Here is a 15,742-nt window from a genome sequence, read left to right on the forward strand (position 1 = left end):
CTATTATTGACTATTATCAGACCTATACATTAAGCATAATACATATAACACTGGTACACTGTCCCGCCTGTTGATGGTCAGGTCCTGGTTAGGAATGTAGGCCATTGCCATGGTAATACAGCTGCCTCGAGCTTCACTGTGTCCATCCTCCTAATGGCCAAGTGTGTGACAACACAAACCTGCTTGTGTTAAGGGTGCTAACAAGGTTTAAGGTCATGAAACTAATAAATCAATAAATTATCTGTTTCTAACACGTGTTAGTGGTCCATCGAGAGTAATATAACTCCTGTTATAGAAATAGGCCCACAGAGGCTATAGTCTAGCAGACAGGAAAAAGTTGTCTATAATGTAAACTTTCCACTCAGTGCAACAGACACACCATTTGTCTAGTCTGCCTACTCTGTCTGTCTAAAGAAAAGTACATTTAGTTAGTTTTAGCAACTGACACTTGGTGTTTTGCATATTCAAAATATTCTAAACATATGAAAGACATATAGGATATACTCATAAAATATGATGCTTTGTTAGGCTTCAAAATCACCCAACTGCATGCAGCAGCTGGGCCAATAAACCTGACTCCTCTTACAAGAAGTGTCTGTTTTATGATAGAATTTATTTACATTTTTAAGCAACTGCCTCTTAACACGTTTTGCACATTTAAAACATGCAAAACACACTAAAAAATATAGGATATACTGGTAAAATACGATGCTTGTAATAGTCTCAGAGAGAAATCACCAGACTGTATGCAATAGTTGGGCCAACAAACTTGACTCCTCTTACAAGAAGTGTCTGTTTTATGACAGAATTGATTTAAAACATATACAACTGTCTCTACTCAGTATACAGTGTGTCTTATCATATCGTAATATCCACTCAGTACAATAGATACACCACCTGTTCTACAAGGAAAGGTGCATTTTTCCAGTGCTAGCACAATTTTTAGGCAACTGACACTTAACAAGGCGTTTTACATACATACATACTAAACATATTAAAAATATATGGGCATACTTGTAAAATATGATGCTTTGTTATGTGTACAGTGAAATTACTTTACTGTTTGCAACAGCTGGGCCCATAAACCTGACTCCTTTAACAGAAAGTGCCTGTTTTACGATAGAACTTATTTAAAACAAATACAACTGTTTATACTCAGTATGCAGTATGTAGTAAAACAGACACACCAATTGTCAAGAGAATTGGTCTATAGTGTTACTATATTTTTTAGGCAACTGACACTTAAGGTGTTTTACATACTTAAAACATGCTAAACATAGGCTATATATTTTTTTTAATTATAGGATATACTCGTAAAATATGATGCTTAGTGAAAAAAGTTTCAGTTTTATGATAAATTTATTCAAAACCAAAAGTACTGTTTACACACAGTATGTGTCTTATCATATCTTTTATCATTATTATTATTTTTCTGTTATCAGACCATGAAGGTTGACAGTATAGTGCAAGGCCGAACACCACCAGGACCACTTAGAATAACAATATTTCTTTTAAATGTCTAGTCCGTCTTTTTAGAGAAAAGTCCAGTGTTAGTTTTAACAAGTTAGCTTATACAAGGTGTTTAAAACATGCTAAACATATAAAATATATTGCTTTGTTAGGCTTAGAGAGAAATCACCCAACTGTGTGCAATAGTTGGGCCAGTAAACCTGAAAAAAAAACATCTTTAAGGGAGGGAGGAAAACTTAAAGCTTTGACAATTGTGTGCATTTAATTCCAGACTTTTACTGGAGTAATAGTTTGAATATATCACTATATTTTACTTGTTGATCGCCTGTATCAATGTGGGTCCCTCAGTGATTACACGACTGCTGACTGTCTTCAACAGAAATATGATAACATTAAGTGTAATAACCTTTAATTACAGTCCACTAATGCACCAGGAACTATTAGTAATAGTCCTGTTGTTAGAGTCTGAAGTTCAGTTGTGTGTTTGTGTGCCTTCATGTTATCAGTACTGAATGTGACTTGCTGTGCAGAGTCACAGCTTCATCCTCAGTCTACAGGATTTGCACAACATGTATAATACTACAATGTATACTTGCACATACAGTATGTGGTCATATAAGCTGCCATATCCTGCCCAAATGCTGCAACATTTTCTTTTGTCGTTCCTTTGCTTTTCTTTTTTTGATGATTAGCCAATAGAAAAATGTTTGTCCATGCAAGTAGCTACACTTGAACTTTCCTTTGTCAGTTATTAGTCGTGGAGGAGGCTGCTGCTGTGTTTATGTGTGTGTGTCTTTAAGAATATCAGCCTACCTGTGAGCATATGATCCACAGTCAACTCTTTACTGTATGTGTTGCCTTGTTAATAGTCAGACTCTAGTTGGCAATGTGCTCATCACACATACACACACCAGTCAGTCCACCTCTGCCGACTGAATCCACATGGGCAGTCATTTCTCGGTGTTGATCGGATGGCATCTGTCGCTTCCGTGGGAACTCTCTCCAATAGGAATCATACAGCAACAAGCTCGCTCTAGCCGCGGACATGGGTGTTCCTCCTGACATGCATTTCCACGCATTTTTGTTCCTGCTTTTATAATATCGACAGCGACAGCACCGCGGCCACACTCACACCGTCATGTTTTGCCTTTTCGTGCCACTCTGATAAACTTTACGTGTCGACGCGGAGAGCACTTCTGCGTGGATTATTGCGCCTGGTGGATTTGCAGGAATGGTTCACAGGAGCGTGCCGCGTATTCCTGCCTTTGGGAAACAACTTGAAACAGCCCTGGCTTTGACCATGCTCACCAGTTTCATGATTTATTGAGAAATAAAGGGAGATATGAGCAACCATAAGGGCGGCGGGATGGCATCGAAGGAAAGGCTGTACGAGCTGTGGATGTTATATTACACAAAGGTGAGTGCAAGTGCGGAAGACCTGACGGTGACACCTGTTGCAGCAGGTCCTCAGCCTTGAAGTTTATAACCCGATAAACACACGATCAGAGTGTGTGTGATCGATGCTGCAGCCTTCATGTGTGTGTTTCTGTCGTTTGCTGTGCGCGGTTACATGAGGAAGTCGTTTATTTTTGCCTGTTTGTAGAGCAGCTGTTTATTTGGACCGAGCGGCGCAGGCTGCCCTGTGTGTGCACACAACAAGTAGTATGTCATGTCTTATATCACTGTGACACTGAGCCGTTTGAGTTATTGGAAGCAGTAAATAATAATAATGGTATTTAAGGCAGGTTAACACACTTGATGAAGTGTGTTTGATCTTGTACCTGCGATGCAGGTGTCACCGAGGCTACTTCCTGTTCCTGTTTCTCCATGTCTCTCTTCCTCTATCAAACATTTAAACCATAAATGGGGATAAATATTGTTGATAGACTGTTTTATTGTCAAGGGAGATGTTACCTTAATATTGTTATGATGTGGGACATATGTTTTTGACTTGGTGCCAGCAGCATAATGCCTTAATGCTGTGCCATCTGGAGAAAATCAAATATCACTATGGTTTTGACCAAATACATTGATATTGATATTGCAGGGTTGTCTATTTTTGCTTCCATTAAACACTTACACAATGAGATTTTTGATTAATAATCATCAGTAATGTGGATGTAAAGAATAAGTGGGTAAATGCACATAAGAGACCAGCTACAACAGTCTGGTATGTTCAGAAAATTACATCACTTTACTAAAATGCAGCTTTTAAAACCAGGAAAGAACAAAATCTAAGGCTATCTGGTCTCATATCACAGTATTAATATAATATTGATATATTGCCCAGCCCTGTAATACCCATTACTCTATAGCTCAAAATTAAATAAGAAACAACATTAGTGTGAGAGCTAATTTGGCAGTATCCTTAACTGAGTGGTATTCTGGTCTCAAATGTTGCCCCCTGTGGGTGTGACTGCAGCTCATTCCTTTGGCTGTTCATTAAGGCGCAACATCTCTGTAATAACGACGAAAACAGATTAATAGAGAAACGATATTGCGCGTGCTTTCATGTCATGTCTCCTCTTGAAGTCGAAAGAAAAACATTTTGGCTGTGAATAAATTACATATTACTATTTAATGTGTTTGCAATCTGCCTCTGTGCCTGAGGACAGAGAAAACAAGATGAGACTTCTTTCCAAGGTTGCATGCACTGTATGTTCACTGTGGGGCATGAAGGCTGCTCTCTCATTATCACTGTGGATCTAAAGGGCAGGTTTCTTGACAGGGATAAAGTCTAGTCATAGAAGAGGACATTTTGCTTTACATATAACCAGTGCGTGCTGTTTTAATTTAGGGAGTAGGCTTAATTCCAGTCTAGGAAACCAGCAAAATGCTTTAAACAGGGTTGGAGTAGATGCTGGAGTAGCTGCAAAAAATGGTCATACACCTCCTGCAGCATTTACTATCAAAGTGGTCATTGTGGTCACTAGTTTGGGCATATCCCAAGAGGAAGTGTGTTTCTAATCCGCCCTGGTACGTCTCCTCTGAGCTGCTGCTTCACGTGCAACAGCAGATCCACTGAACTTTTCTGGTTATGCCAGTCTTTAACAAACATAAACTATGGGCCCTGCCCCAAAAAATCCATTGCTAGAGGGAGTCATAGGTGTGTGTGTGTGTGTGTGTGTGTGTGTGTGTGTGTGTGTGTGTGTGTGTGCACTTGAATCTGACTGTGACAGCTGTCTAGCATCTCTATGTACAAGACCACTTCCTTATTAAGGTGCCTTTTGGCTCACAGTTCCTTCTCATCAGTTGCCCTCAAGTCTAAAGGAGCAAAGTTTATTATAGTCTCTCTATTTCTTCCTCTTACCACCAAAGAATGACACATAGATTTCCAACCGCTCTCGTAGATTGCGCATGTTTCAATGACCTGCCCTTATCGACAAGCTGCGATGAATGACTTAATTGAGCCCAGTATGAACGCCACCACCTTATGTGACTCAGAGGAACACAATAGGCTGCAGAAAAACAGCAGAACCACTTCAGTGAACAATCACCCGCCTCTCCTATAGAAGACAACATGATGTTTTTGTTGTCTGCCTGTTAGTCAAGTTGGCACAGACAGTACAGGTTTATTAACTGGACACATCCTTGTCTCTGACTCACAGCAGGCTCTGTTTTATGATTGGTCACACATCAAGGAAACTATTGCAATGTCTATTGCAAATGAGTCGAACTGGTCAAGAGATCTGAGCTCTGTTAAAATAGGCTTTTTGTTATTGTTGCAAACAAGCCTTTACTTACAGTTGCAATATAGAGATGCTCTGTTTGAGTCACAACAAACACACCCAGGCAGCTGTCTTTACACCCTGAAACAGATCTGATTTTAAGTCTCTAAATATTTCAGCCTTGCGTGTCTCTGTTGATGAAAGGTTGTCCTCACCCGTATTCATATTTTTGTTTCAGACGTTTTTCAAGGTTTATTTCTGTACTCCAAGGCGTCTGTGTGCAAGAGAAATCCTGACAGCATCAGTGCATGTTTGCTCAAGTTTTCACTGAACTTGTGTTAGATTATGGGAGTTTAAAGTCTACCATAAAGCTGAGATGAATTCTAATTTTTGATTACAGCATGTTTCAGTACATGCAGTATCTCAGCTATCATTCTGTATTTGCAATAAGAAAGCAAAACGTGCTCAGGCTTGTCGGTGATAAAGGAGCTCTGCTTCCTCCAATTGTGCAAGAAATTACACACCCCTTGCAAGATTTTTCGATCAGCTGAGGCTCAGGCCTGAAAAGCCATTGTGATATAGAAGTACTAAAGTGAGTAAAATGAGGCATTTTCTGTACAAATAACCAAACGAACAGGCAACTAACAGATGATTATTTGCTTTGTTTGAGACCACAGTGTATGGATACATTATATCACCACAGACAATCATTTGTGTCATCACACAGATCTATAAACAATGTAAATACACAATGTTTCATCATTAAATGCTTCTTGGTTATCAGATATTTGTGGTTTTAAATGCGGTGACAGCATGTTAGGCAAAACGATGCTCGGTGCAAATCAAGGCTCTCATACAAAGAGCAGAACGTGCTCTTCTCTTTCATCTGCGAGAGTTAAAAACCACCTTACTGGCACCATTTCAGAGCTCCATATCTCATATCTGAGAATGCTTCTCAGATCATGCCTGACAGGTACGGACATACAGGGAAGAGTGTGATCTAATCGCAGAGGGCTAACTTAACTTGTCAGACCGTGTCTGAAGACAACCAGGAGGTATTGTTTTTGGAGGTGCGCCGGTATTTTCCCTAAGTCATAACACAGTTATACTGTTAGACTGTACTCTAACAACAGTTTAATCAGTTTTGTTTTATTAAACGCTGCTAGTAGGGCTGCCACGAATGCTTATTTCTTTCACCTGGTTACTCTGAGGACGGATTTAACCATAATTAATACATAATTTAGTTTAAAACTGTGACCAATTTAATGATAAATGTTGGTTGTAGGTCACCAGAGTGCAAAGTTATGTTTTTATCTTGTCTGCTTTGTCCCAAGACTGCTTAAATACCCAACTGTATTCAATTTACAGTTATACAAAACTGAAAGAACCAGTGAAACTCTCATATTTGAGATGCAGGAACCAGCAAATATTTGAACTAGATAAATGAGAAACAATAGATTGTTAAACGAGCAGTGCGTAGGATTTAGTGGCATCTAGCAGTTGGGACTGCAGATTGCCATCAACTGAACATCTCCTGTTTACCAAGCGCCAACTCTCAGTTAGGATTCCCCGAGAGTTCATTGCTCAGGAGGTTTTTACCATGAGCCAAATCATCCAGAGAGGTCTGTTCCTCTCTAAAACAAACTGACCAGGTGATTAAAACGGGTAAAAACACTGAATAAAGCAGTTACACATGCAAATCAGTGTTTTTCTGTTGCTATTCAGCTCGTTGAGGAGGGGCTGCCAACTACAGTGGCCAACAAGAAAGCATGAAAATGCAAAAACAGAAATGGCCCTCTCTAGAGCCATAGAGTGTTTGGTGTGTCCGTTTTGGGCTACTGTAGAAACATGGTGGTGCAACATGGCGGACTCTGTGGACAAGGACCCACACCCTATGTAGATATAAACGGCTCATTCTAAGGTAACAAAAACACAATACTTAATTTCAGGTGATAATACACTAAAGAAAAGACACTTATTATATTTAATTTGTGCCAATATATATTTCCCTGAAATCTACACACTAGACCTTTAAAATAGTAATTGATTAATAGTCTGTTCATTATTCAATTGACTCATTGGTTCAGTTGCTGATAGTTTGATTAACTGCAGTTCAGTAAAGTCTAATTTTTTGAATAAGCCAGTAGAGGGTGTCGTTTTTGCAAAGGCATCATGCGTCAACATATAACACTCAGGAAATGAGACTATAAGTGGTTTTTACAGAAAACAAAGTAAATATTTTAACGATTAAATAATGGTTAAGCCAAACAATCCTTCGTTAAAGCTTCTCACTCGTGAGAGATGGCTGTTTTCCTTTGTTTTATGTGAAAGTAATTTGATAATTTGACATCAGCTTGGGCTGTTTGGGAGTTTTTACTCAATTTTTAAGTAAACAATTAAGTTAGATATATGTATGTATGTATACTGAGCTCATGTGGTCAACACAGTGTCCACTGCCTTGAGATAAGGTAAATTACAGAGCCTCTATATGTTGTAATTCTGGATGAAAGAGAGGACAGAGGAAGCATCTATCCCAACAGTGTGGATACACTATGATGTCAGGCTGGCAGAGAAAATAGTGTGTGATTATCTTGTGATCATTAGCTTAAGAGACTGTTAGAGGGACTAATTAAAGCTTGTGGCGGTAGCGATGGACCACAGTGACAACCCGATTGCCACCCATCCGCACAGCTGTGAAACAACCTCCTCTGCTTGCTCTTGAAGACAAAACAAGTCACATTTCCTGGCTTTTGTCGCCACGGCGTCAGTCACCCCACTACATATTTGTCTCAGTCACTGATCATGCTATGATTCACGTCAATATGAGAGATGCAACAACAACAGCCACCCCTGCAGCTGGCCATGACCGTCCTATGAGCCCTGTGATTGAATTCCCTCGTGTGCCTCGATCTCCCCTGTTTACCAACAGAAGGGCCAACCAGGAAAATCAAAGTGCTCTTTGCTTTCACTTGCAGGAGGCTGGAGCGAAGCAGAATGCCAAGCAGCAGAGAGCGGCACAGCTGCTTGGCCATGTGCAGAGAAAACGGAGATAAATGACACGGTTTATAGGGGTTGGTACCTCACGGTTGGTTTGTGACATCTGTTCTATCTGCGTCTTTATCGAACTAATCTTTGAGCTAAATGCTCCGGGCAATGTTGAGGGAAAAAAGTTGAAAGCAAAGGATGTGTATTTCTTATTTCTTCTCATCTGAGGTGTTGATCAGTAATCATTTTGTAAGGGATGATTTTTAGGTCACGGATGTGGATATAAAGCAGACCTCTACCAGGTGTCTGAGGCGGTTTCGCTCCAGATAAACTTAATGTGTTTCCTCTGGTTTTACTTTATTAGCAAACGAGGTTCCACTTCCTATGTGTGATCTCAATTTTTTATTATATGCTAAAAATCTAGCTGTTGCAGTTACACCCTGCAGCTCGAGGGGACTAAACAACACGCCAAAGCATCTGTACTCAACAGGGGATAGAAAAAAAATGACACTTACTTTCCCATAAAACTAGAAAGCACAGCTTACTTGCTACATTTACTCATCCTCAGTGTAAAAATGAAGGCTGTCGTCAGAGTTGTAAACTCATAAATTCCAGATCGCGTCACTCAATCAGCCCCTATTATTGTGTGTCCTTGCACATTGTGAGTTCCAGTAGACAGATTTAGAATTGATGACGAATCCTGTGCAGGGTATCATCAACACTAATAAGTAGGTGTCCTGAGTAATGTAAGTGATGATTCAGCCATTTAGGTGCAAAATCTTTTATTGGAAAGTAAAACAAAGCAGAAGGGGTGTCACAAATATGTCTCAGTGTCCTTGCCTCTCCTACTCAAGTCTCCAATACCTGATTGTCCAGATGTTGGAGGTATGAAACAATAGGTTGTTCAGTTAGGTTTCCTGTTTTCACTGAGTACATGCAGAGATTTTAGACAGTATGATTGACGTCATTTCATTATTATTTTTTTCAATAGCTTGCCAGTCAGATTTTGTACATAAAGCAAGCGGCAATCTCCAGGACTGAAAAATGAAGCCAACACGGAAATGCCAAAAACTGCAGTTATTTGAATGGCCACTTGAGGCTGAAACCACTCAATACCCATAGAATCCCATGTTAAATTACCAAACTTTACAGCAGAATTAAACATGTTTAAAGCTTGGTACAAAAATGGTTTGCCCTTCATGACAACTGTACTGGGGTAAATTTTTATATGACTCACCCGTTTAGCTTTTATTATGGCTTTAAGTTACACATAATTAAGGGTGAGCCGCTTTGAGTGTCAGGCTGTCTGCAGATAGTGCCCTGGGCTTCTTAGTCAGATCCATCCTTTGCCCCTGCACAGTGCCAAAATGGCTCCAAAAACAAGATGGCAAATGGCTGAAATGCTGAACTCATGGCTTCAAAACCATAGACTAAAAATAATGGATGTAGCTACCATGACATCAGCCAGTGGTTTGTGGATGCTTGTTTGCAAGCCTCGAGTTCGGCATTTCAGCTGTTGCCATCTTGTTTTTTTGGAGCCAGAAGTAATACGAGTTCTATAGTGATTGACTGGCTTCTGGAGCCAGCCTCCAGTGGCTGTTCAAAGAACTGCTATTTTGGCACTCCTGTTTTGGCTTCATTTTTCAGCTGCCGCTTGTTCAAAACAGGAGTCCACAAACCAATGGGTGATGTCACGATAGCTACATCCATTACTTTTGCAGTCTATGATGTAAAGGTTACAGTGGCACGATAACTATGAACTAAGCTAAATAATATAAAATAAAAGACGCTAAATACAGTATTCTCTATATTATGACTCATTCATTGCTTCAGCTTGTCACGTTTTAATAGTTTGTAAGAAAGTATCAATACATTTGAGTTTGAGTTTTGTGATACCATATGAATTTTTAATTGTTTATGTTTTGGTTTTTTTCTTAATTTGTTTACCCAAAGTATCCTATAAGCACTTTTATGCCGATTTAGGTAAATGTTAATTCCTTGGCTCAGATTGGACAATAAATAGTAAAGCTAAAACTTTTTTAATGCATATGGCAGTGTGTTCTTTGCACTATAGTTTTCCTAAAATTAGATCTAAAAAATTGCAATGTATTACCTTGCATACAGTGTACAGTATATCGCAATATATTGAATCGTAACCCCTGTTTTGTGATACATATCGTATCATTAAGTTCTTGCTAATAGACAGCCCGACGTTTTAGTCTATTGGCACACTCACTCGCAGTCAGTGACACGTTTCAAGTGAGAAGCTGAATTTCAGTGTTTCTCCTGCAGCACCTTTTTATTGTGTTAAAAAGGCACAAACACAGTTTCAGTGCCTCATTGTTACTGTGGGAAGTTTTTTTTAAAGGCCTCTGTCATATCTGCTCACAGCTATAGCAGTAGAAGCAAAAGAGGAAGGGGTTTGACGAGGAGGCAGAGTATGAGGGAAATAAGCTTCGGTTAAAGTGACATGTCATTTCCTGGTTGCTCGCTTGACGTGTGGAAGACCAGAGAGGAGCAAGTCAGACGCTGGTGCTGGTTGTGGAGCGGTGTGTGCAGCTTCTGAGCTGCTGTCTGGAGACTACACTGAGGGCTCATCTTGAGACTGGGTTCGCAAGAACCTGGCACCCTGCTCAGCCACATACAATGAGAGATGGACTGGCAAATAAGTCAATGCCAGTTGGTAATGTACATTTCACATTAATGCGTGTTCAGAAGAAATGTGGTTGTTTTCAGAGTTAAATGCATTCGATTTCCATTTCTCTAGAGGAAGTGTGACAGTTAGCTACGCATTAAACATTGAGCTACAGTTGCAGTATGTATGTTGGAGCTCTGTGCTTGAAGTTTTTGTCACGGTGCAGCTTGTGAAGTAAACTACATGATCTGCAGCACACTGCACACTGCTAATTTTTGACTGTTGGTAAGGGGAAGTACCTGATTTATCGTTATACCATGTGCTGTTTGCTGTACTTAATGTTATTTGTGTACAATGAGTCAGTCTGAAACACTCATGCCTTCCCATGTCTTCTGCAGAAGCAGCCTCAAACATCAGCATGAATAGCTTTGTGCACGCTCAGCTAATCAAAATGTTCAGGATGTTCAATCACACAGTGCATTTCTAGACAAGCGACATTTCCAGATGTACTGCGTATTTGTTATTTGATTTTGAAACACATGTTTCCCCCGAATAGGGTCTTAATTGACAGGCCTTTTTAATGACTGTGTGGATTTTGTAAAATGTTTGAAAAAGATCAAAATAATTCAGTTTAAGCTGTTTCTGTGGTGAACCTGTGACATTTGTATTATTTGGTCTATATGAGACTGAAGTGAAGAGAGTGGCAGGATATGTTTCACTGCAGAGGCTGATTAAAGCTGTGATAACGGTTGTTTGTATGTAAACATCCTTGCACAGTTGAAACAATCTTAAATGCTACTATAAGGACGCAGGAATGTCTAGTTTAATGCATACATGCACGCAATGAGAAGTTGTTTTTCCATGTTGGCTGCTCTACACTGAGTTCCCCTAATGTTTTGAAGTTATGACAATAAGGGACATAAAAGAAAGGAACATTTAGTTTCTTTTCACCTCCGTGTTTTGAAAAGGGAAAGAATTGGCTCATGTGTTCCTCTCTGTGAGTTACATCTCTTTGCAACATCCTGTTACAAAAACAGGTCATAAGGTTTTAGTCAGTGCAATGTTTTCAGCCACAATGTGTCACAGTTAAACGCTCGACCGTTTTAGAGTAGCAGCACAGCAAGTGAGCACAAGCAAAGAATATATTTCATTGATGTTTCTTGTGTAACTGTACACATTTTTCACATACACTATTATTTACTAATGCTGCATGCTGCATATGCCTGGAGGCATGGAGGCCACTTTCTTGCCTCATGTGTTCTTTCCTCCCTTCTGTAGAAAGATGTGGGCTATCTGCAGCAGTGGCTGGAGGCGTTCGTGGCGTCCTTTGAGAGGCTCATCGATGTGCAGTCACTGGAGCCTCGGAGGTGAGTAGCAACAGTTATTTCCACACTACATATCCAGAAGCTCCCACCGGTTTCTATCCCCCAAAGCAGGATGAACTCTGACCTCCGATGTTTATATTAAGTGTAAACGCAGCCCCTGTTACGATGCCCTCTGCCTCTCTGCCTCTCTGCCTCTCTGCTACTGCCTCCCATCCCTCCTCTTCCCACATCTCTTCATATCCTCCTCTCTCATCTCCCAGGCTGGAGGAATGCAGCTCCGAGGTGCCCTTGCTCCCCAGGGAGGTCCTGGTGTTCCTCAGCACCCAGCTATGGCAGAGTGCAGTGCACCTCTCCGACGCCGCCGAGCCCAACGGCACCACCCCTCACCCCCTGCTCCTCATCAAGTTCTTCATCATTGTCTGCAGGTGAGGCCCCAGCCTGCTGTGTATATGCTTCATCTTCATGATCGTAAACATGCTACACATGCTGCTTTGATAATAAGCAATCTCCAGTCGCAGGTCGTTTATCATTTCTTCCCTAAGATGTTGTATTACTTGTAGTGATAGAAATTAGGCTGTTTGACATATTTGTAGGGATAAAGTAATATCAGGCAGTTAATAGATATTAAATACTGTTTTTTCAGTAAATAAAAATGTACCTGAGTTGATGTTATGTACAAAATGATATGATTTTGTCTTATGATTTCTTGTTTTCCCTTATTATATATCAAGTCTGTACCAATAACATAAGAGGCAATAAAGGGAACCTGCTTAGTTACAGCTTTTCAGCTTTTCCAGATATTGCAACGCAGATTGTGCAAAGCGGCTGCAACTTAGCTTCAGGAAGTTGTCCCTTACATTCTGTGCATTCATTTTTTTCCTTTACCTAAGATGGCCATATTGGGTAAGCATTAGGCGTATTTTCTCAACACTCAGTTGCACAACTTTCTCTTTACTTCTAGGAATATGGAGAACATCGACCCAGACAAGACCCCTGGTTTTGTTTTTGAAACCATCAAGCTTTTGAATTTCTGTTTGGACCAGGTAAGACCACTATAAACTGTAGCTCAAACAGGAGACAGATTTCAGTGATTTATGATGGCGCTTGGCTCCACTGCATGCTCGGTACATCATGCATGCAAAGATTATTTAGTGCCCTTGTAACCTGTGCATAAATATACAGTAGAGAGACAGTGATTATACAGAATGTATTCTCTTTACGGAATGTAACATCCTCACGCAGAAGTAGAACTATTTTAGTCTTCAAAAAGAGACGTGGGCGTGTAGTTGACCTTCTATTCAATGAAAAGGAATGTGTTGTATTTGTCACGTGTTAAAAGACAGACAGGTGTATCTGTGCTGAAGGTGAGTTACAAATGAATGTGTGTCCAAACTTTTTTTGTTTTACAGCTTAAGAAGGGACAAGGGGAGCAGTCGTCTCTCCAGATGGTTGTGCAGTATGGACTGCTGCTTTGTGAAAGTCTGTTTGACCCTTATCAGACGTGGAGGAGACGCCTAGCAGGGTGAGAGTGTGCTGCTTTACTCTGTGTGAATGTGTGGGAGGTGGAATTTAGTCACACAAAGATCCAAAAACATATGCATTAAATATCTTGCCCAACCTTTTGTGATGTGTAACACCCTGTCTTGTTGCCTCTAAGCCTTAAAGTCAAGCCTCATTAGTGCCAGCAGTCTTAGCAGCAGTCCCTTACTGACTGACTTGGCTTGATGTGAGTCAGTGCGGTGACTCGAGGCTTTGTTTGTTGCAGGGAGGAGGTGAGCTTGCTGGAGAGGAACAAGTATAAGTTCTCCCCGCTGGCCTTGCCAGAGGAGCTGCCTGCTCTCTTCCATGGTGAGACACTCCCTTTCGTCTGCTCTACCACTCTGATCTCTTTCAGACCTCACATACCACAAGAATCAAACTGTTCCCACCACTGCGTAAACACAGCTTAGATCTGTCATCTTTGACATGAGAAATTGTGACCTTTCGTTTTCTCCAAATCTCCTAGTAAATCATTCCTTCCTTATAATGGAAAATAACTGGTCAGTCCAGAGAGTCAGAGTGTTCGGTTTTGGCTAAAAACTTTAATTATTCAGCATCTAATTATCAGGTTTCAATCACCAGAGTCCGAGCACTTCTAATTATAGAAGCCCATTTGATCAGCAAGCACTGATCTATAAGCCTTGTGGGAAATCTCGGCCTGGATAAGTTTCCATATGTCCAAATTTTAGGAGGATTGTACCGTAATAGCTGCTTTAATTAGAAATGTTAAGAGCTAATTGTGTAATACCTAGCCAATTAGCACAGCTTTGGCTTTTCTTTTTCACGTAACCCTGATGACAGAGGTGGCATTGCGGGGGAAGTTTTTGTTGCCATTGTACCTTATGTACCCTCTTATTATTACAAACAAAAATGAATACTTAATTTCATGATATTTTGACAGCACTGTGAAAATGTTTTCTGTATTGTGGTTTAAATGAGGACTGATCTGTAGGGGTGGAGGAAAAATGGATTCTTAGATGCACTGCAATTCGCTCTTAAAAGACAATGTCTCGATGCAGAGCAGTCAATAATTGGACATTTAAAACCCAATTCTCAACATTATAATTGCCTGTATGATAATTTTTAAGACTGGGTTGTACGTTATGTGCGTCGTGTGCAATCTGTTTACATTCTAAGCTTAGCTGCTTCTTGAGTTTTGGTGAGGACGGCTGAGCGTGAGCAACCTCAGTGAGACAAAATAAACCATATATAGAAATCATAAATTTAGGTGCATGAAGATGTATTGATTATTGTTTTGCAATCGAATTGTAGTCCTCTAGATTGTGAGGTGTGTAGAGATTTCTATTTGTATGGTCTTTCATAACCTTGTGTCTTGGCTTGAATGCATGTTCGCAGAAGGTCTCCGGGAAAGCGAGCAGGTCCCGGAGCTCCTCACACTCAGAATTGTTCATCTCCAGGGTGCCGTCATCAGTGGAGGAAAGGTCTGTCCTCTTCATCAGTGATTATTGTGAAAACACTACAAGTGCAATTTAACACTGATCACAGAGGAGTCACCTTGTCCATATATATTTTTTTTCCAGAAGAATGGCCTTCTCTCCATCACTCCTCAGTCTGTTGAGGACCTGTTCTCTGTTCTGCGAGCATGGTGCTGCCAGACCTCCCCTGAACCCAAAAGCACGGCACTCCCACGGCTGACCCTGCAGTGCCTGACCGCTATGATCCACCTCCTGCACGCCAGCAGCCCTGCGGAGCGGCAGGTGGAGATCAGGACGATACTGGAGGACTACTTCCAGCTCCTCAACTGGAACCGTCCGCTTAGCAGTGAGGAGCAAGAGAGGCAGAGCTGGGAGGAAAGCCTTATCGCCCTCCAGAGCCAAATGCTAAGTAAGAGCATGTCCACTAGGTCTCAAGTTTATCTGAGCGTAAAGCAGTTCTGTTTTTATCTCTCTCAATCAGTATGACGGCCAACTAATCGATTTTCCCTGGATCTGATAAACTGTGAACATCCTCGCTGTTGTCAATTTTAGCTGCTGTTCCTGAGATCCTGCAGTGCTCTGACAGACCAGTCCTGCAGGCTGTGTTCCTTAACAACAACTGCTTTGAACACATCCTCAGGCTCGTTCAGAACAGCAAGGTCAGACCCCCGTCCATCTAAAATG

General features: G+C 40.8%; 1 protein-coding gene across 4 annotated transcripts in view; it reads left to right on the forward strand.

The window, feature by feature from the left end:
* The first annotated feature begins 2,286 nt into the window (after positions 1 to 2,286).
* The window catches only part of nbeal2 (neurobeachin-like 2), a 44,576-nt gene continuing 31,120 nt past the window's right edge, over positions 2,287 to 15,742 (forward strand). For 3 of the 4 annotated variants that reach the window (XM_050045753.1, XM_050045754.1, XM_050045756.1), the window contains exons 1-9: positions 2,287 to 2,887; positions 12,037 to 12,125; positions 12,344 to 12,508; positions 13,045 to 13,126; positions 13,493 to 13,605; positions 13,849 to 13,931; positions 14,979 to 15,064; positions 15,164 to 15,467; positions 15,611 to 15,717. In XM_050045753.1, the coding sequence (XP_049901710.1) occupies positions 2,813 to 2,887; positions 12,037 to 12,125; positions 12,344 to 12,508; positions 13,045 to 13,126; positions 13,493 to 13,605; positions 13,849 to 13,931; positions 14,979 to 15,064; positions 15,164 to 15,467; positions 15,611 to 15,717 (1,104 nt within the window). In that variant the 5' untranslated portion in view covers positions 2,287 to 2,812. Of the gene's footprint in view, positions 2,888 to 10,596; positions 10,807 to 12,036; positions 12,126 to 12,343; positions 12,509 to 13,044; positions 13,127 to 13,492; positions 13,606 to 13,848; positions 13,932 to 14,978; positions 15,065 to 15,163; positions 15,468 to 15,610; positions 15,718 to 15,742 lie in introns of those variants that run through there. The other variant, XM_050045755.1, reaches the window with a different exon arrangement.

Source organism: Epinephelus moara, chromosome 6, assembly GCF_006386435.1.
Source record: "Epinephelus moara isolate mb chromosome 6, YSFRI_EMoa_1.0, whole genome shotgun sequence".
NCBI lineage: Eukaryota > Metazoa > Chordata > Actinopteri > Perciformes > Serranidae > Epinephelus > Epinephelus moara.